At 62.3% G+C, this 19,315-nt stretch overlaps 2 protein-coding genes and 1 long non-coding RNA gene across 6 annotated transcripts in view; 1 reads left to right on the top strand and 2 right to left on the bottom strand.

Annotated features, from left to right (window-relative positions):
- Nucleotides 1–14,232, top strand: part of EVI5L (ecotropic viral integration site 5 like) — a 31,728-nt gene extending 17,496 nt beyond the window's left edge. For 2 of the 4 annotated variants that reach the window (XM_074350886.1, XM_074350889.1), the window contains exons 11-20: nt 2,381–2,434; nt 3,333–3,365; nt 4,356–4,496; nt 7,322–7,450; nt 8,889–9,029; nt 9,107–9,262; nt 9,350–9,496; nt 9,580–9,675; nt 9,758–9,853; nt 10,013–11,503. In XM_074350886.1, coding sequence (XP_074206987.1) covers nt 2,381–2,434; nt 3,333–3,365; nt 4,356–4,496; nt 7,322–7,450; nt 8,889–9,029; nt 9,107–9,262; nt 9,350–9,496; nt 9,580–9,675; nt 9,758–9,853; nt 10,013–10,291 — 1,272 coding nt within the window. In that variant the 3' untranslated portion in view covers nt 10,292–11,503. Of the gene's footprint in view, nt 1–2,380; nt 2,435–3,332; nt 3,366–4,355; nt 4,497–7,321; nt 7,451–8,888; nt 9,030–9,106; nt 9,263–9,349; nt 9,497–9,579; nt 9,676–9,757; nt 9,854–10,012; nt 11,504–13,973 lie in introns of those variants that run through there. The other 2 variants (XM_074350888.1, XM_074350887.1) reach the window with 2 other exon arrangements.
- On the bottom strand, nt 2,152–8,893 carry LOC141574677 (uncharacterized). The gene is made up of 4 exons (XR_012501659.1): nt 7,358–8,893; nt 4,242–7,104; nt 3,785–3,856; nt 2,152–3,213 (listed from the first exon to the last, which is right to left on the bottom strand). It is a non-coding gene; the product is annotated as an uncharacterized LOC141574677 (long non-coding RNA).
- Nucleotides 14,233–14,372: 140 nt separating the features above from the next.
- Nucleotides 14,373–19,315, bottom strand: PRR36 (proline rich 36). The gene is made up of 6 exons (XM_074350883.1): nt 18,662–19,315; nt 17,828–18,102; nt 17,612–17,711; nt 17,266–17,378; nt 15,289–17,172; nt 14,373–15,132 (listed from the first exon to the last, which is right to left on the bottom strand). Exons 2-6 carry the CDS (start codon nt 18,093–18,095, stop codon nt 14,621–14,623), a joined length of 2,877 nt encoding a protein of 958 aa, XP_074206984.1. The 5' UTR covers nt 18,096–18,102; nt 18,662–19,315; the 3' UTR covers nt 14,373–14,620.

Raw genomic sequence — 19,315 nt, 5'->3', positions numbered from 1 at the left:
TCCCACAGACCCCAGCTCTGCTACAGACCAGCTGTGTGACCTGCCAGGAAGGTGAATTCACCTCTCTGAGCCTCAGTGCCCCTTCTGCAAAATGGGGATGACACTTGCTCTCTGGTCAAATTATTATTATTACTACTACTACTATTATTATTAACCACCACCATCATCATCATCCTTACTTCCTCTAGAAACCTAGGTTAGAATCCAGGTCACCTGCCCCCTGTACCTGAGTGGGGAAAGAGGGCATCATTGTCTGGACCCTCTTTGTAGGTTTTCCAGAAATAATTTTGTGCCCTAAACTTTTAAGCCATTCCCTTTGTCAAGAATGGCAGCTTCACTGAGGCACCAGTCCAAACACGTACGCGTGCCTTACTCACGCACGGACAAGGGCCTGCTCCCACCTGCTGACCACAAGGGCTCAGCAGTAAGCAGGGACACAGCAGACCCGGAGACCACCTGCCCAGCCTGGAAGTTTCCCCGGAGAGGAGCCTGGGTGCCCAAGGGCAGGGCAGATGCTTTCTCCCCTGGCCCTGCCCTTTGCTTTCACCTTTAGCTTATTTTAAAATGTACCTGGGATTTGTTTTAATCAGGCATGGTGATTGTGACGGACACAGAGAAGACTGCCTTTGAAAGAAGAGTTTATTACTCACAGTTCCCAAGGGGAGGGGGCACACCACTGCACACAGGGCCACACAGGGAGGTACGAGGGTGCGTCAGGAGGCAGAAAGAGTGAAGAGCAAAGCATGGGTGAGAGTCTTTACTGTGATTCCCACAGGAAAGGAGGGGTAAGGCAGGGTAGGGTGAGGTAGGTAGTTTGAGCACGTTTGAGATTGGCTCATTTGAATAATTTCAGGGGCTCTGAGCTATAGAAGTGGTTCCTAGTTGCCCTGGGACAACAGGGCAGGGGAAATTTTGGCTTGGTGTGTGAGTGTCAGATAAGGGAGGTGATAGGGGCCTGGGCTCTGGATTGGCTGGTTTGCATGTGGAAGGCAAACTAGCAGGCAGGTCGTTTACCATCCCTAGGAATTAACTAACCCTGGGAGGGGCAGTCTCTCCAGGATTAGCAAAGCTGCAGGATGTCAAGACTCAAAGATACAGAAGAAAAAAAATTTTAATAATGTGATTAGTATTAGTATTTTAAATAATGTGATTAGCCCCCCCACCCCATGGTCCTTGTTCACTTGCTCTCACTTTCCCTTTAGAGTGAGAGGAGACAGGAGAGCTGTTGGTCGGCACATCCAGCTCCTCCAAGGATGGCTGTGCTTGTGCCTCAATGCCCTGAGGCCAGAAAGGGGGCAGGGCAATCCAGGGGGCAGGGGGCAGGACTCTGGTCCTGGGTCCCGATGAGGAACAGAGACCGGGGCCTGAAACAGCTCTGACCCCAGTGAGCTGGGAGGCTCAGGCCAAACACTGCCTGATTCCAGCTAGTTTCCTCTCCCTCAAGTTTCCCCTCCCACTGACTCCACCATGAGTCAGTGACCATCCACCAAGTCTGCGATTATCTCTGACCACAGCTGCTTGCTGGGAATGTTCCGGGTGTTTCCATCACCTTTTTCTCCCCGGAAGAAACTAGGCAATGTTCTTTGTGATCCACAGGGAAGCAGGCCCCTCACTAATCTGCTGATGAAAACCATTTCTGTACCTACTTCTTAAGGGGTACTTCGGTAGAAACTAGGTACAAGGCATATGTCAACCTCCCCTGCTCCCCAAAAGGCTGCAGGGGAACCGAAAACCACAGATATCTAACCAGAACCACCAGCACAGGAGGGAGGGTGGGAGCAGGGGAGAGCATCTCCAGAACTCCTGAGTGGGGAGTGACAACTGCTGGGTACAGCTGGCTCTCAGTGGCTTGCAGAAATGTAGCTGTCCAGCTGACGGGAGCGCGCCTGTTCAGCAAGGCTCCCTCCCGCCGGACTCAGACTCAGAGAGGAGTTTGTCCTCTGAGAATTTAACCCTGGGGCTCAAAGGGAAGTAGTTAGGGGTGGGGGCCATCTGATAGCAGCCTCCCTCCAAACCCAGGGTCCTTTGCCCCCTGGTAGGCGTCATGTGAGGTTGGCCTTTGACAGGCTTAACCCTGGGGTAGACACATCGGAGGGGGGCACGGGAGCTGACCACCCAGCCCCCAGCACACCATTCACATCCACAACAGTGATCATATTATTTTTTAATGAACCAAGGTTTGTTTTGAAAACATAAATATATCTAATCTAGTGGGCCACTCTGAACGGAATTGGCCTTGACTGTCTTCTGCAATCACTCACCCAGAACTTTAGACGCCTCCTGCCTGGAGGGCGCCTGGCCTTGAGGGGACAAACCTCACTGTGTACTGGAGCAGGAGGCTGGCTCTGACATGCTCTCCCCTCTCCCCACAACCCCGTAGAGGCTTCGGACAGAGAACCGGCTCCTGAAGCAGCGGATTGAGACCTTGGAGAAGGTGAGGGGTATGGCCACCAGCCTGTGACACGAACCCTCCGAGCCCCAGGCAGGACCCAGCAGCAAGAGGGCCAGTCAGCCATCTGCCCCCACTCCCCCGTCTCTGTGCCGGCCCCGCCCTGACCTGGCGGGCTCTGAGGAGCCCAGTGTAAATCCCGCCACAAGCCCCACTTTGATTTGGGCAGCCATATAAATTGGGGGCCATGGGGAAACTTTGCTTGGGGGTGAAGGTTGAGTTATAACCCCACTAACTGCAAACACCAGGCTGCCTGGGTACGGGAAGTAGGTGCCCTGGAAATGTAATTCATCCTCCAAAGAAAGGTGGAGAAGGAAGGGGTGGCCTTGCTACCAGCACCATGGAGGGGGTCCCATAGCCTCGACACTAGCCTCCAACCTGTTTTTAAAGATTGGAATAGAAATGAAGGGGCCCACTTCCAGCTCACCCCTCATTCTCACACTTGACCCTCCACTGACCACAGGGAGTAGGTGGAATTTGTTGCTCTTGCCCCAAAGCCTCCATTCTTGTTCTGCCTCCCAATTAAAATGCATTCACCCGGCCCAGTGCTGCCACCTCCGTCCCCCCATCACCCTCCCAGGAAAGGAGGCCAATGCATTTCTTCCCAGCGGGGCCCCAGCCCGGTGGCCCGCAGCGGGGTGGCACTGCCCTGCCTGCTCACACAGATCCCTCTTCAGGACGGAGCTGGCTCTGGCTTTGGTCTTCCTCCGGGTCCTCTCCTGCTGGTTCTCTGGTTCTCCGGTCTCACTCCTCTCTCCCCGCTTCTAGAGATAGTCCACTGCATTAGTGACGAGTGGTTCTTGTCTGTCTCTCCCCCTCTCCTGTCCCCGCGCCTTCCGCTCTGCCTCCTCCCCCTGTCGCTCGGAACCCCTCCGCCGGGTAGGAGAGCGCTGCTCTGGCTGATAGGTTAATCCAGGTACCGTAGCTCTCCCTCTCCCACTCCTTCCCGGTCCGCACACAACCACCGGGCCGCCTCTCCCCTGGCCGGGGCGAGGGGGGCCGGCCTGGCGCTGCGCATGGGGGCGGCTGGGGACCGCTTCTCAGGGGAGACAGAGGCTTCCCTCGGGGGCGGGGGTGTGCGTGTGGCGTATGAACGCGCACACGCACAGAGAGTTTCCTCCCTCCAGGGGACAAAGGTGGGGACCCAGGAGGGCTCCAGGACCCTGAGGGTGCATCAGCGACAGGCCCTGGTGTGCGCACGGCTGAGACTCCCCCCAACACACACACACGCGTGCGCGCACCATGCACACGACGCGCGCGTGCACACACGCACCCCTTCCGGCCCCTTATGCTCTTCTCGGCTCCTACCTGCAAGGCCTGCCATCTCTCACTCACCTGCTTCTGCTGCTGCCTTATCTTGAATGGCTTTATCTGGAAGCTTCTGCCTGCCACCTGGTGGCTCCGAGCCTGGAATGCGGGGCCCAAATTGGGTGGGGTGAGGGGATGAGGCTGGGGGGGGGCAAGTCTTAGCCTTAGGCAGTTGGAAGTCCCAGGGTCTGGGGCTGGAGAAGGCCCCGGGAGAGATGTATTCCACCTCCCAGCCTGGCCCTGAGGAGCCAGCCCTGAGCCTCTGGTCCCTTGGCTGCACCCCCCAACCTCCATGGTCACCAGCAGAGCTCGGCCTCTGCTGTGCCATCTGCCCTGAATAAGAGGCTTAGAGCCAGAGCCTGGGCCCCGGGGCGGGTGGGTCCCTCCAGGTTCCTCCTGGTGTCCTGTTCCTGCCTGCCTCCCACCCACGTCCCCCGGCCCTGTGGAGCACCCCATGCCAGGCTCTGAGTGTGGGAGGCCTTACCCCTCTTCCTTCTGCTCCGCCTCCATCCTCTCTGGGCCTCCCCTGAGGTGGGCCCAAGGCAGAGCCTGGGGTGTGAGCAGAGGGTCACGGCACCCCCGTCCTCGCTGTGCTCAGGGGCAGGTGACGCGAGCGCAGGAGGCCGAGGAGAACTACGTCATCAAGCGGGAGCTGGCCGTGGTGCGGCAGCAGTGCAGCTCAGCGGCCGAGGACCTGCAGAAGGCGCAGAGCACCATCCGGCAGCTGCAGGAGCAGCAGGTACCCAGCCGGGTGGGTGGGGCCCCCAGGGCAAGGCCAGGCCCCCACCAGGCTACTTGCCGGGCTCTTGAGCAACTGGCTCCAAATCACCCCTGCCTCAGCACCTGGCCATCTTGTTCCTTCCTGGGGACAGGGGAGCCCAGAGCAGAATGCAGTCTGCCCCAGCCCCGCCGCAGCAAGCAGCCCCACACTGGTGTGGGAGGAGAGGATCCTGTGGTTTTTATTTCCCACCACCCAGTGGGGTGTCTGGCCTACCACACTGAGAGCAAGGCAGTCAGCCTCCCCGGCCCCTCAAGGGCCGCTGGGACAAGGCTGTCCCTGCAGGGACCTCTCCCTCCACTGATGGGGCTATGGTCCCTTGGAGGAGCCCTGGTGTCTCCCCAGAATCTGAAGGGCTGTTGGTCTATTATCAAATGAAACCCAGGTCCACTCCCCTGACATGCACAAGGCCAATCTACCCACACTGGGTTCAGGTGAAGGAAAGTACAGCATTTATGGCAGGGCACCAAACAAGGGAAACGGGCAGCTCACGCTCAAAAAAACTGAACTCTTCATGGCTTTTAGACAAGGGTTTTTCAGCAGCTTCATGGGAGAGGGTCATAGGCTGCGAGATCAGCTCATGGATCTTCTTCTGATTGGTTGGCATTGAGGTAACAGGCTGAGCTTTCAGGAATCTCAGTCATCACCCTTCTGGTTCCAGCCAGTCTGGGGACTAAGTGCTGGTGGTCAGCATGTAGTCACCATCATCCACCTGAGCAAGGGTCTTAGTTTCTACAGACTGACTCAAAGATCTGGGTCAGATAGTTTTGTCTACTCCTTCAGGGGGAACTTGGTGTCCTATGACTCTATTGCTGCTTGAGTCTGCTCTGTGGAACTCAGGGGAAGCCCCACTGGGTCCTGCTCAGATTCAATCCCCCCTTTTCTTTGAAACTCCTCAACCTGAGGGGGGAAGGGGTGGGATAAGAAACGGAATAAAGTTCTGGTTAGAGAGAGTAATGATAAACTTGGCAGGGGAACTCAGTTTGAGGGCGGCTCTAAACTTTCAGGGGGACTCTAAATGGTTCAGGGTTTTGCTGGGGGCCAGCCATGCAGGGTAGGAGCTGGGATCAGGGAGCAGGCCCCCCTCCTACAGTGCCCAGCACTTTGCCCTCAAAAGAGTCTGGTCTGTGCCCAGCCTTCTGAGCTGGAAGGACGAGGGGAGGGGGCTGGCCAAGTCTTCGTGGGGTCATGAGCTCCGTATGGGTGGTGGGAGGGCCCATGGGCTGGAGCACTGTCAAGAGTCCACTTCTCCCAGAGAGGGCCTTCAGAACGTTCCTTCAGCTGTACCCAGTAGGCTGCCTTCCTGATGTGATGACCCACCAGCAGCTGCAGCCCCCAAACTCAGCATGCATGCCCGAGCACACACCTTGGAGCGGCAGGGGAGGATGCTATAGGCTTCCCTGGTGCCCTGCAATCCGGGGCTGAACCCAGCAGAGCCTGGCAGTGAGGTGGGGTCTCTGATTTGGAGAAACCATAGGGTGTTCAAGAAACAATGGGTGGAGAAAAGGAAGGGTCATTTGCTGAGGAGGGCCCCCTCACCTAGGCCTGGACTGAGGAACGTGAGTTGATTCTTTGCTCTTGGGGACAGGGAGGCAGAACGTCACCGTTTCTCACCTGCTTCGCCTCCTGCCCCTCGACTTCCGGTGCTGGAGCCCCACCTGCTCTGAAGCAGCAAGGCCAATGGGAAATCTGAGGCTGGGCTAGTGCCACCCATGGCACGGTGGCCCCTTACAGGCATGAGAGACTTCACCTGCCACCTCTGCGCTCCAGCCTTTGGGGCCCGGCGCAGGGATGGGTGCAGCAGTAGGCCGCTGCAGGCAGAGGAGGGTGGTGCCGTACACATCAGTGAGGCCCTTAAGCACCGTCTCCAGAGGCCCCTGGAGGAGGTGCAGCCTGGCAGAGCTTGGAAGAGGCCCCAATCTCATCTGGGCCCAGGGAGAGCCACTGGCAGCCATGGGCCTCGAGGCCCACAGAGGTCCCAGGCAGCGAGCAGACCTGGGCGGTTAGGCAGGAGGCCAGTGGGGAAGGGGGTGGCAGCCGGGGGAGGGGATGGCTGGGACACCCTCCCTGAGAACTGTCCTGCCAAGCCACCAGGGCAGCAAAATGCGGACCCAGCTTAGCCCTAGGGGCTTCCCTCTCCCACTAGCTAGGTCTTCTTCATTGGACCCAGGTGGCACCCATCACCCCTGCGGCCCCCTAGGGTACTTCTGAGAAGCCCCGGCACTGAGAGAAAGTGGTTTTGGCAAACTCTTTCCCCATCCTCGACCATTGTGAAATGTGGTGGGCAGTGGGGGGTGAGGGGGTGGAAAGGATGGGGCCGATAAAGAGAGAGGGGCAGGAGGGCCAGAGCCCTGAGCCCTACCTCCAGACAACCCCCACCCTGTGGTTAGGCCAGGACCGCACAGCAGGAAGGGGCCCTCCAGAGAGCTCTTCCACCCTCCCTGCAACGATCCTGGGAACCAGTCATTGGTGTCCCTCAGGGGGCATCCTGAGGCCATGGAAGGTCCCCGCTGTGTGGTGTTCCCGGAAGGGAAGCTGGGCCCGGATGACTGCACGAGTGCCAGGACCCCTAGGCACAGAACATCAGGGCCCCTGTCAAGATCAGCTCCTCCAAGAGGGCAGAAGGCCCCGGAAGCAGATCCAGGGTTTCTCCTCACCCTCTCTCCACCCAGGGGTCCTGGAGGTGGAGGGGGTGGGGCATGGCTGGGGACCACAGAGGCTGGCAGGAAGGCTGCCCACCTCCCGCTGCAGCCTGGGGCCTAGCCCAGCCCTCTGCCTGCCCCCAGGATAACCCACGCCTCACCGAGGACTTTGTGGCCCACCTGGAGACTGAGCTGGAGCAGTCACGGCTGCGGGAGACGGAGACTCTGGGCGCCCTGCGGGAGATGCAGGATAAGGTTCTAGACATGGAGAAGGTGCGACTGGGCGGGTGTGGGGGGAACTCTGGGGAAAGGAAGGCGAGGGTACCACACGTGCTTTGGCCGGTGCATGAGCAGGCCCTCGCTGAGAAGGGGCGGCCAGGGGGGCCAGCAGGACAGGTCCGGGAGTCAGATCCCCTGCCCTGGCAGCCCCCGAGGAACCCAGGGCACCTCCCTGGCCCACTTGTCCCCTGCCTCCTCCACTGTGGTCTCCATACCAGGGTCTGGGCAGATGGGAAGTTGGGCCCCTCACCCCCAGACCCTCTCAAGCCCTGGAGGTATACTAACACACACACACACACAAAGCAGCACGACTCCACAAGGGGCACACTCGCCCTCATGTACCAGGCACAGGGCCAGCAGCATGGTGGCCTCATGGACTTCCTGGATCGCCCATCCTACCTGTTGTGTCTCCCTCAGGCCCTAGGTTCCAGGATGGAGAGACGGGGAGGGAAGGCGGAGGCCCAAGCCCATCAGGGCTGCTCCCCCTCCTGGAGGAGACACCACCTAGGGGGCCGACTAGGGGCCCCCCTCTCCCACCTGCAGCCCTGCAGGGGGCACCAGGCCTCCTGGTCCCTCCCCAGCTGCTTCCACACTGACTTGCTATTGACTGAACTCCCATGGATCCTCCAGGAGAAGGGAGATGCCTCAGCCACTAGAGGGCAGCAGGACCCACTCACACATGGGCAGAAGCCATGCCCCTCCACCTCCAAGCTGCACTATTTTGGGTACCCTCCCTAGTTGGGTGTCTCTGCCGTGGCCTTGTGTGGGGCCATCAGCCTCTCCATCCCCATCAGTCAGCCCGCCCAGAGCTGGGCATCCCTCCCACCTCCCTCCACATCAGAGGGAAATGTGAGCCCAGGAGATCTGCCACCCTCCCCGACTCCCAGACCTAAACAAAGGTCAGCGAGAACCTCGGGCAGTGAGCTGGCTTTTGGTCCAAGGGGCTGTAGCACAAATCTGTCATCACTGAGCTCTTGGGAGGCCAGGACAGGGCCCAGTCCAGCCCTCAGTCCGTCCCCAAGAAGATGGGTGTCAAAATCTAGTCTTCTCAGCTCCTTCTGGGGAGGGTCTGGGCCCAGAGGGGGTGATCTCAGATGCCCAGGTGGGTAGCACCTGCCCTCACCCAGCCTGCCTAGTTGTTATTAGCAGTACCACGTTTTAGATGTCGCCCTAGGCCAGCCCTGCCAGAGTAGGTGCTGTTAATACACCCATTTTACAGACCAGGCTCTTTGGCTGGGGCAGCATAGGCAGAGTCTGCTCCTCTTGGGCCTGGTCCAAGTTCCCCCAGAGCATCCTGGGGTCCAGGTTGCATCCTCTAGCCTGGAGACCCAAAGCAGGGCTCAGAGGAAAAGGGGGCCAGGGCATGGGTCCTGCAGGAAGGGCCGGGTGGCTGCACACCTCGGCTGAGCTCTGACCGCTCCTCTCCCCGCAGAGGAACAGCTCGCTGCCGGACGAGAACAACGTGGCGAGGCTACAGGAGGAGCTGAAGGCGCTCAAGGTACGGGAGGGCGAGGCCGTGGCCTCGGCGCGGGAACTGAAGCTGCAACTGCAGGAGCTCTCGGACACCTGGCAGGTGAGGGCCTCGCCCGGCGCTCACGAAGCGGCCTCGGGGCTCCGGAGCCGGGGCTGACCGCCCACCTCCCCGCGCAGGCCCATCTGTCCCGCGGCGGCCGCTGGAAGGAGTCCCCGCGGAAGCTGGTCCTGGGCGAGCTGCAGGACGAGCTGATGAGCGTGCGGCTGCGCGAGGCCCAGGCTCTGGCCGAGGGCCGCGAGCTGCGGCAGCGCGTGGTGGAACTCGAGACTCAGGTGGGCCGCGGCCTGTCTCAGGGAGGGGACTCGGCGTCCGGGGCAGGCCCCTCGGCTAGGCCGTGACCCGCGCCTGTCCGCCCTCAGGACCACATCCACCGCAACCTGCTGAACCGCGTGGAGGCCGAGCGAGCGGCGCTGCAGGAGAAGCTCCAGTACCTGGCGGCGCAGAACAAGGGGCTGCAGACGCAGCTCAGCGAAAGCCGCCGCAAGCAGGCGGAGGCCGAGTGCAAGGTGCCTCCTGCCCCCCGCCCGCGGCCCCGCCCCGGCCCCCGCCCGCCGCGCCCCTTGATTTGCCTTGTCCCCCTTGTCCCCAGAGCAAAGAGGAGGTGATGGCCGTGCGCCTGCGGGAGGCGGACAGCATGGCGGCGGTGGCCGAGATGCGGCAGCGAATCGCGGAGCTGGAGATCCAGGTGAGCACCGGGGTCGGGCCGGGGCTGGCCGGGCCCGGGGCGGGGCCCTGCGCTGATGCCCCGTGACCCGGCCTGCCCGCAGAGGGAGGAGGGCCGCATCCAGGGCCAGCTGAACCACTCGGACTCCTCGCAGTACATCCGAGAGCTCAAGGATCAGATCGAGGAGCTGAAGGCCGAGGTGAGCGCGGGAGGGGCCTAAGGGCCCTGGCGTCCTCACCGTTGACGTTGACGGGGCCGGGCGTCGGCGCCTCGGGGAGCGGGAGGCGGGTGCCCGGAGGCCGGACTCCGTCTGTGGGACGTAAGTCCACGCTTCCAGCGCGCGGGTCCCCCGCCCCAGGTGCGGCTGCTGAAGGGCCCGCCGCCCTTCGAGGACCCGCTGGCCTTCGACGGGCTCGGCCTGGCGCGGCATCTGGATGAGGACTCGCTGCCGTCGTCCGACGAGGAGCTGCTGGGCGTGGGCGTGGGCGCGGCGCTGCAGGACGCGCTCTACCCGCTGTCCCCGCGCGACGCACGCTTCTTCCGCCGTCTGGAGCGGCCGGCCAAGGACAGTGAGGGCAGCTCAGACAGCGACGCTGATGAGCTGGCCGCGCCCTATTGCCAGGGCCTGGACAACTGAGGCCGTGCCCCGCGTGCTCGGAGCCAGGGGGCCGCCGCCCGCTCCTTCTTCGCGGGCCGCCCGCCCGCACTTAACAAACTCCATGCCCTCGGTGGTTCCGCCCACCCCGAGGGCCAGGCCCAGCGCGGCAGGGCGCGGAGGGTTGAGCCGGAGTCTGAGGATCCTCAGAGTCCCCGGCCAGGCCACCCTCCTCAGCAGTGTTTACCCATCTTGGTCCATACCCCTCTGGGCCCAGTTACCTGGAGCGTCTGCCCCTCTTAACAGCCAGGGCAGGGGAGGACCCAGGGGTCCCAGGACTGGACGAGCAGGAAGATCCCCTCTCCTAGCAAGCCTTCTTCTGGGACAAGGACCGCCCTGCTGGGAAGGGCCCAGGAGCTAGAGGAGGTCTGAGGAAGAAGGGGCAGCTCTAGACTGGACGTTACCACCCCACCTTGGCCCTGGGAACCCTTGGCCTCTGGGGACAGATGGCCAGGCTGGGCTTTCCTGCCTGGTGCAGGCATTGTGGCCCCTGCAGCAGAAACCAAAGTCCCCCCTGCTGTGTGCAGGGCCAGATGGGGGTGGTGAGTGGCCAACTGGAACCAGCAAGGGCCAGGGAAGTGTCTGCCCCTGCTTCTTGGGAGCCAGAGCAGCTGTAAGGAAATGAAGCTACACCCCCACCCCTGCCATGCCCCACATCTTCACCCCATCTTGGCCAGTGATGGATGGGCTCTCCCACCCAGGCTAGCCTGTTCTCCAGGGGGTCCCCAGCCTCCACTTCCCTTCCTTCCCTGTCCCCAGCCCCACCCTCCGGCCAGGGCCTGGTCCCAGGGGAGGAGGTCTCTCAGCAGAGTTGCCTCTCCATGCCTGCTCATGGTGGTCCCGTGGTCTCTGCTGAGTCAGAACCAAGAACGGTGCCAAAGTCCAACGATGCCCCCAGACCCTGATCCCCTGGGGCCTCATGACCCTCGGGATGACCCTCTCGGTGCTCCCAGAGCCTAGAGCAGCATCACAAGCAGAATCCCTGGCGCTTCCTGGGGTGGGGATCCATGCTCAGTGCCCCCTTCCTGGTTGCCCACTCCTCAGTGTTACAAAGCCTGGGGACCAGGGTGGGCATCCAAGGGGCTCTCCCACGTGCCCCCCACACTGCCCACCATCATTTTGCACACTGCCTGTTCACACTCCACATGTCGCCCAGGCGGGAAAGATGGAAAATAAAGTGTATTTACACAGTCATGGACAAGGGACACTGAGAGGGGCAGGCCTGGGGGTGGGGGTGGGTCCAGCAGCATGGGTCCCCAGCCCCTCATCCGGTGAAGCAGTGGGGAGGACAGCAGGCTGTCCTTGCCCTTGGGAGCCTCCCGCAGCCTAAGAGTATCAGGGGTAGAGGTCATAGCAGGCCAGTAGGGGGACCAAAGAGGCTGCCCAGGTGGGGGTGCAGCATGGGAGAGGAAAGGACATTCCCGGGCTCCACGTGAGCCCAAATGTGAGGGTTGGAAGCGACAGTATTGGAGGAAGCCACCGAGGACCTAGGATGTCAGACTTATAGACAGAGCCTTAGAGCATGGCATTTTCCGAAGGGTGGCTCTGGCAATGGTGAGGACAGGGAGCAGGGAGGCAGGATTTCCTACCTGAGCAACTCAGCTGGGACCTCCCCCTGAGAGACCAGGAAGAATGAGGGGTCTTGGGGCTTCAGGAAGATTCATGGTCTAGTTTCATTTAGCACACGCTTCCTGGGGCCTTTGGGGTGCTCTGCTCCTTGCCTGGCTCTGAGGGGTCCCAAGCAGAGTGGGGAAGAGAGACACTAGGGGGGCTCAGCCTGGGTGCAAGTGTGGCAAGTGCCCAATAGGTGAATGTATAGGAAGATCAGGGAAGGCTTCCTGGAGGAGGTGGTGGGGGACCCATTTCCCAGAGCAAAAGCATAAAGAAGAGACATGGCAGGGACCAGCAAGAGGCACTTGATGTCTGTGAAGAAGGAACAGGAGAGTGTGGGCACGGCCAGACCAGGAAGGGGCTTCTCTAGTCAGGAGAAACTTTCCACTTTGAACTGAGGGCACTGGGGAGCCATGGAGGGCTTAGGTGACAGGGACACCATCAGATGGACTGAAGTGTTGGGGGTCAGTGCAGAGACAAAACTGAACCAGATCGCGGGGACAGTGAGTGGGGGCTCCCCTGGGGGAAGAAGACCTAGAGAGGCAGTGTCCTGCATGGGGTTCCCCATGGAGCTGAGGCAGAGTCCCAGCCAGTGCAGGGGGATAGAGCCAGGGATGACAAAGGAAGGTCTTCTCAGGGGGAGACATTAATTGGGCCCATCCAGATGCCAGCCAGGCCCTGCCCTCTACACCCAGTGTGGGACCAACTCTGATGCCTGATACTTGCCGAGCAGCAGAGGATGACACTGGTTATACACCAAGACAGCCAAGTCCCACCTAGTGTTCTGTCACACAGCGGCTCCTGGGGGTCCATGCACTACTCCCCTCACACAGACTTAACACCTCACACCGGTTTAACACTGAGCCCTGATAGCTGCTGTCTGCCTCTCCTGCTCCCATGGGCTAACTACACCCGGCTGGCTCCCAGGATGGGCAGGGCCTCGGGGAAACTGAGGTTCTGCCCTGCTCTCTCTCAGGGGCTGGCCTTGGAGTCCTGGCTGCCCAGCATGTCAGGGGTCAGCCCCCTACCCTCGGGCTTGTCTCAGCTTCTAGAAACAAGGACGCTTGGGTTCCTCACTGGGGTCCAGCTTAGAAAGGAAACCTCTAATTTGCCACTACTTGGCTCCCAGGGGTGTCCCAGTGGGACAGGGCCGATTTCTTTTCGGACCCTAGATTGGGAAGCAGCACTTCTTGGGTGTGAACAGGCAGGACTTAGCGACTTGTGTCTGACAGGAACCCGCCTACAGGACGGACTGCAGGGACTGGGTCTAGGGGCAGAGACAGGGCTAAGGGCCTGACACAGGGTTCTGCTCTGTCCTACCTGCCCGAGGATTGTGGTTCCCCTTAGGCCTTCATCGTTCTTGGTGTGAAGCAGGACACCTTCAGGGAGGGAAGAAGACCCAGGGCGAGGGGTGTTTCTCACAGGGGCACTTGGGAAGAAGGAGGGCCCAGGGCTGGGGTTTGAGGGATCCAGGATCAGGGGGACAGAACTGTGGGAGGAAGGGAAGGAATTCAGACTGGGGGAGGCAAGTGAAGACATGGGTTGGCTCTGGTGAGGACCCTTGACTCTGGGGCAGAGGCAAGGATGCCTGGCTGGAGGGGTTTGGGGAGGACACCCTAGGTTGGGGTGAAGGATGAAGCCCAAGGTTGGGAGGCACAGGGGGGCATGGTGAGGGCACCTGGAGAGGAGTGGACAAGGGGAGGACTGCCCGATCTCCCACCCAGCCTTGGGAGAGTTTGCTCCTTCCAGCAGGCCCCTCCTAGTGAGTCTGCCTAGAAGGCAGGGAATCCTCTTTATGAGCTCTGGACCCACCTGCAGGCCTGCCCTTTGCATTGCAGTCTCCTTGGCAAGCAGAAGGCAGTGCACCCTGGTTGGAGGCTCTGGAGGGACCTGAGATTGCCATCAATGTCAGGCCACCCCTATCTCCTTCCCATACCCCAGGGCATGCAAAGTAAGGGGGTGCACACTGTAAGGAAGGACCTCAGGAAGGGGCCCCCTCACCCTCTCCTGGGATTCAAGCAAACCTTTCCCACGTGTCTTCCCCTACCCCCAGGAGTGCCGGCTCCCCTGGCCTGGCGTGGGAAGAGAGCTTGGTCATCTGGCCACGCCCCAGCTCATCCACTTGGTCGCGCAGCACCACCTGGGCCCCTCCTGCACCTAACATTTCCATCAGAAGCCGGGCATGAAAAAGCCTACGTTCCCGCATGCGGGTGGGTGCGCCTCGCTGGGCCGGGACTCAGCATCGTCCAGTCGCACCCCAGCCCCTCCTCGCGCACCCCTGTCCTTAGTGGAAAAGACCCACGGCTGCGGAGTGCACGGAAGGCCTTCAACCAGAGCTACAACCTGCTCGCGAACAGCTGCCAGCACAGCCTGGCCCAGCCCTGCACAGCCCCGCCGTCAGCTCCAACAGGGCTTCCTCAGTCTGCGACTGCGAAGGCGAAAGTGCACAGGCTTCAGTTTTCCAGCTTTATTGGAAACTAGGGCTGCGCGTGGTAGACAAAACACTGGACACCCGTAGGGCCTAGGCCGAGGGAGGGGCAGGGCTTGAGGGGAGGGCTTTTGGCCAAAGATGTGGGTGAGTCGCAAGGGTGGACCAAAATTCTAGGGCTCTAGCGGGCTGAGACCAATCCACTGGGAGGGGGACTCCAAGAGAGGAGAGGGAGAGATCTAAGACAAAGAGGTGTAACCTGAGGGTCTGGCTCAGTGGAAGGTCTCCACCTCTACCACAGTCCAGTCACCCTGCGGAGAGGCCACGTCGTCTGGGGAGAAGCTGGTGACCGACGTGATGCTGGCGCGGGACTCGTCCAGGGGAGACAATAGTTCGGCCCAGCGGCCTAGTTCGGCGTCGCTGAGCGCAGTGCGGGCGCCCCCCGTGCTGCCGCCACCCCCCGCACCCCCTGGGCCACCGCTGCTGCCGCCCGCGGCACCCTCTGCGGCAGCTAGCAGCAGCGTCCGGCTCAGCAAGTGCTGCACTACACTGGCCTGCAGCGCCCCCAGCGGCAACTCGCCCAGGCGCGCCGGCTTCGCGCCCCGCGAGGCTGCTCCAGCTCCAGCCCCAGCCGACGCCTTCCCACCTCCCGCGCCAGGCCCAGGCCCTGGATCCAGAGCGCCTGTGGCGGGGGTCGCCGATTCAGGCCCTTCAGCCTCGTAAATGGTGCACAAGCCGTCAGCAGAGCTAGACCCGGCAGCAGGAGACCAAGGCAGGGGCGCTCCTGCGGAGAGAGGCGTCAGGCTGGGCAGAGAGCAGGAAGCCCTGCCTCCGCCACACGACTCCGCCCCTTCCCTCAGCCTCGCCTGCAACCCCGCTTTCCTACCTTCCCAAGACCTCGCCCCTCCTACTGCTCTGCAGCGTCTGGAGGGCTACTTACCTGGGGTGCCGCGGATGGCCAGCGGCGGAGCAGAACCTCGGATCCAGACCGCCGGGTGGCAGGCGGCGAGTTCCGCATCGGCGGGAGGGGAGGCCGGGGCGCCGTCCTCGGGCCCGCTGTCGTAGCCGCGCAGCTCCTCGGGCGTGCTCGTGGCGCTGCTGCTGTGGCCCGCGAGGTCCGGGCCGCTTAGCGTACTGGACGGGCTGCGCGAAGGCGGCGGCGGCGGGCCGGGGGCCAGCGCCAGGGTCAGCCTTGGGCCCGGGATTGGGGCATCGGGACCTGGGGTCGGGGGTCGGCGTGGGGCCTGCGGAGGGGGTGAGGCAGGGGGAGAGGGAGAGGCCTGCAAAGAGGGCAAGGCCAGGGAAGGTGGAACCTGCAGAGGGGGCGTGGCCAGAGAAGGAGGGTCTTGCAGAGGGAGTGAATCAAGAGAGGGAGGGGCCTGAAGAGGGGGCGAGGCCAAAGAAGGTGGAGCTTGCAGAGGAGATGCGGCCAGGGGAGAGAGAGGGTCTTGCAGAAGGGGTGAAGTAGGGGGAGAGGGAGGGGCCTGCAGAGGGGGCAAGCCCAGAGAAGGTGGAGCCTGCAAAGTGGGCAGGATCTGAGAGGGAGAGGGTGGTAGAGGGGGCGTGGTCAGAGGTGGAGTGTGTGGAGGGGGCACGGCCAGTGGGGATGGAGGGGCCTGTAGAGGTGGTGAGGCCCCAGGTGGTATCTGTGTAGGAGGAGTGGCCAGTCGAAGGGGCGTGTCCAGAGGAGGTGGGATCTGTAGCGGGGGCGTGGCCAAGGGAGAGGGCGCTCCTAAAGGAGAACCCTGCAGAGAGAGTGTGGTCAGAGAGGGAGAGGCCTGTAGAGGGGATAAGGCCAGGGGAGGGTCCTTTGTGGGAGGCAGTGTACAGGGTGTGGCCTGAAGAGAAGGTGGAGACACGGAAGGACTGGTCGGCGGAGGGGGCGTGGTCAGAGGGGAGGGCGCCTGCAGAGGGCGTGTGGCTAGGGGAGAGGGCGGGTTCCTCAGAGATGTTGCTTGAGGAACAGGGGCTTGTAGAGGGGCAGTGGCTGGTGGTAGAGGGCTCGACAAAGGATGTGTGGCCAAGGGAGAAGGGAGAGCCGGAAGAGGGGTTAAAGCCAAAGAAGCCTGGGTGGGGGACATACTCAGCAGAGAGGGTGAAACTGATGGAGAATTTGAAGCCAGAAAATTGGCGATGGCCAAGGAAGAGGCAGATGCCTTGGGTAAAGATGTATTCAGGTGTGTGGGCGGAGCTTGCAAGGGGGGTGTGGCCGGCGGAGAGGGGAGGGCCTGCAAAGTCAGTGGAGCCGAGGAGGAAGGAGGGGCTAATGGAGGGGGCGTGGCCAAAGGACAGCTAAGAGCCTGGGGAGGAGGGGTGGTCGGTGGAGACGGAGGAAGAGAGTCTCTCAAGGGAGTCTCTGGGACACGGGGAGGCGGTGCAGTAGGACAGGGTAGAAAAGATGTGGCCAAAGGAGGAGAAAGGTCCTGCACAGGGGGTGCGCCCTTCCTTGGCGGTGTGGCCTGCGGGGGACGCTGAGCCTGCGGTCCTTTTGACTTGGGCTGGGAGGGATGCCCCAGAGTCCGGGGTGTTCCAGCCGAAGAGGACCCGGAGCGAGATGGGGAGGAAAGAGGGGTGCCGCTGGAGCCCAGGAGGCGCGAGGTTGGCCTCTGGAGGCCCCCGCCGGCGCTGGGTCGCCTCCTGGCGGCAGGGCTCGGCTCTGCTGTGCTGCGCTCAGGGGCGCTGCTCACTGATTTCCTGGAAACCTCGGTCGAGGGCCGCTGCCGGGCACTCGGAGCTACCCGAGGTACACCAACCTCAGTGCCCGCAGCCCGTGACCGACGGGAGATGGCTGGGGAGGGGGCGCCTGGGGTGGACTCGGAAGAGTCTAGGGACAAAGCAGAAAGCCGAAGAGTCACAGATACTTACCGGCTGGTCGCTTTCACAACCCAGAAACCCCTTTCATCCCCAGATCACATACCTCTCCGTGCCCCGGAACTCAGGGCACTCCTTCTGGGAGCTTCTGGGGCTTTTCCTCTGGCCACGGGTTCCTCAGATGGGAGCCGAAGCCCCTTCTGCCCAAGAGGGCCTTGCCTGGAAACAGGGAGGGGGGCGGCTGTGCTCAGAGCTCCAGCTCCTTGTTTTGTTCCCGAGTCTACACTTCCCCATCTGTAAAATGGAGCAGATGTCCTCTCGGCCAACCAATAATAGCTTTCACCAATTTGAGCCCAGTGATGTTCAAGTGCTCCCATGCACTTTAATTAAAAAGTACCAGATGGAGACACTAACTTTTGCCTAAGGGACCGGGGTAGAGGAGGGCGTGTTACCTGGTGGGCCCGCTGGCACTCCCCGGGCTAGAGATACAGCCTGGGCCTGTGGTCTTGGCAGGCGTGCGTTCCCCTCTCCCAGCCGCTGGGGGCCTGGAGGCTGTGGAGAGAAGGCCGAGTCAACGCAGAAGTCCAAGAAAGGAAGGGGAGGCTAGTGCCTCAGAACAAAAGGGGGCAAGAAGATGGGGTTGGAGTCAAGGAAGGAGGCTAGGGTACCTGGGCTCCGGGGGCCTGTCCCAGCACTCCGCGTAGATCCCACCCGGGGAGTAGCCTCCGGGAGAGCTGCTCCCCGGCTGTCCCCGGCTCGCTCTGCCAGGGGCCCTCGCCCTGCAGCTCCCGCTGCTCCCAGAACTCGGAGAGCCGCGCTGGTTACTGGGGGAGGGGGCCTTGGAGACCCTGGGGGCCGGGGGGTCTGAAGGCTGGGAGAGCGAGAAGCGGGGGTCCGGCCGGCTGCCCCTGCCCTGGTCTTGTCCCTCTTGTCCATCCCGCACCTGATGAGGAGACAGACTGATCAGCATCCGAGGTCCTGGACCTCTGCACTGCCTGCAGGGACCTGGGTCCTGGCACCTCTCGGCTCCTTCCCCAGGGTCGCCACCCATGAGCGCCCAAACCTCTGCCTCTGTCCACTTCCTTCCCACCCACCCACGGCTCACCATCGCAGCTGCTCACGGCTGTCCCCAAGTCCTGCTCTCACCGCCTTCCTCCAGGCCCAGCCTGCCTCAGCCCACCTCCCTCTCCCGCCTCATCTCCCTTTCCTGATCCGAAATCCACCCCCTCATCCCCTCGGGGAACCTGACCACCATCCTCGGGGACAGGGGTCTGCCACAGGTTCCAGATGAGAGGGACGGGAGAGCACGCCCAGGACTCCTTGCCAGGCCCCAGCGCCGCCCCGGGCCTCCCTGAGGGATGCAGACACCTGCCGGGAGGAGGAGCGGCCCCGGCTGCCCGCGAACGGACTCGGGGAGACAAAGACCCGCTTCCCGAGCTCGTCCCCTCCCCCAGCTGGGCCCTGGGCCGCGCCGCCCGTCCACCTGCTCGCGCCGAGCTCACCTCGGGCTCCGGCCTCCCGCCGCTCCGCGCTGGGTAGCCTGGGGTGGGGCCGAGTGGGAGCTCAGCGGCGGGCCGCGAGCGAAGGGCAAGCGAGGGAAGTGGGCGGCGGCGCGGGGAAGCGGGCCCGCCCCTCGGCTGCGGGCAAGGGAGAAGGGAACGCGCTGGATGCAGACCCGGGAGGCGGAGGCGGGAGCGCGCCGAGTAGAGGGGAGCGCGCGTAGGAGGGAGGGGTGGCTTCTCTGAGGCTGCGCCTAAGGACCCCAGGCACCCAAACAGAGGAGCTTTAGGGGAAATCCCTTGAGGTCCCCGACCTGGCCTAACCTTCCTCCCCACCTCCTGCCACAGACCCACACCTGCCGGGGCCCCCACCCCAACCACCTGGCGACCAAGACCCGCCTGGACGCAGATAGGCTGAGCCTTGGCAACCAGGGGGCTGGACCATCGCGTCTTGTGCCCAATCAACCAATCTGGCCGGTCGGTGTCCTTGGCCCTGTCCTTGCCTTTGCGACCGCGGAGGCGGACCCCCTCAGAGTTCTCGGAGGGGAGAACTAAAACCTAAAACCTAAAAGCTTTTCACAGACCCCCGGAAACCCCCTACCTGGTTGGGGTACGGACAGTGGTGGGAGAATGCAGTCCTGGGAATGTAGGGGTAGA

The sequence above is a fragment of the Camelus bactrianus genome, chromosome 22 (genome assembly GCF_048773025.1).
Source record: "Camelus bactrianus isolate YW-2024 breed Bactrian camel chromosome 22, ASM4877302v1, whole genome shotgun sequence".
NCBI lineage: Eukaryota > Metazoa > Chordata > Mammalia > Artiodactyla > Camelidae > Camelus > Camelus bactrianus.
The sequence above is the reverse complement of the archived record's forward strand: the minus strand, read 5'-3'. Positions and strand labels throughout refer to the sequence as shown.

Excerpts from the sequence above, each read along its gene's own strand:
- PRR36 (XM_074350883.1), bottom strand. The coding sequence starts at position 18,095 with ATGGACAAGAGGGACAAGACCAGGGCAGGGGCAGCCGGCCGGACCCCC. Across the intron at positions 17,712-17,827 it reads GACAGGCCCCCGGAGCCCAG|CCTCCAGGCCCCCAGCGGCT; the intron begins GTACCCTAGCCT and ends TTCTCTCCACAG. Across the intron at positions 17,173-17,265 it reads GAGTTCCGGGGCACGGAGAG|ACTCTTCCGAGTCCACCCCA; the intron begins GTATGTGATCTG and ends CTTTGTCCCTAG.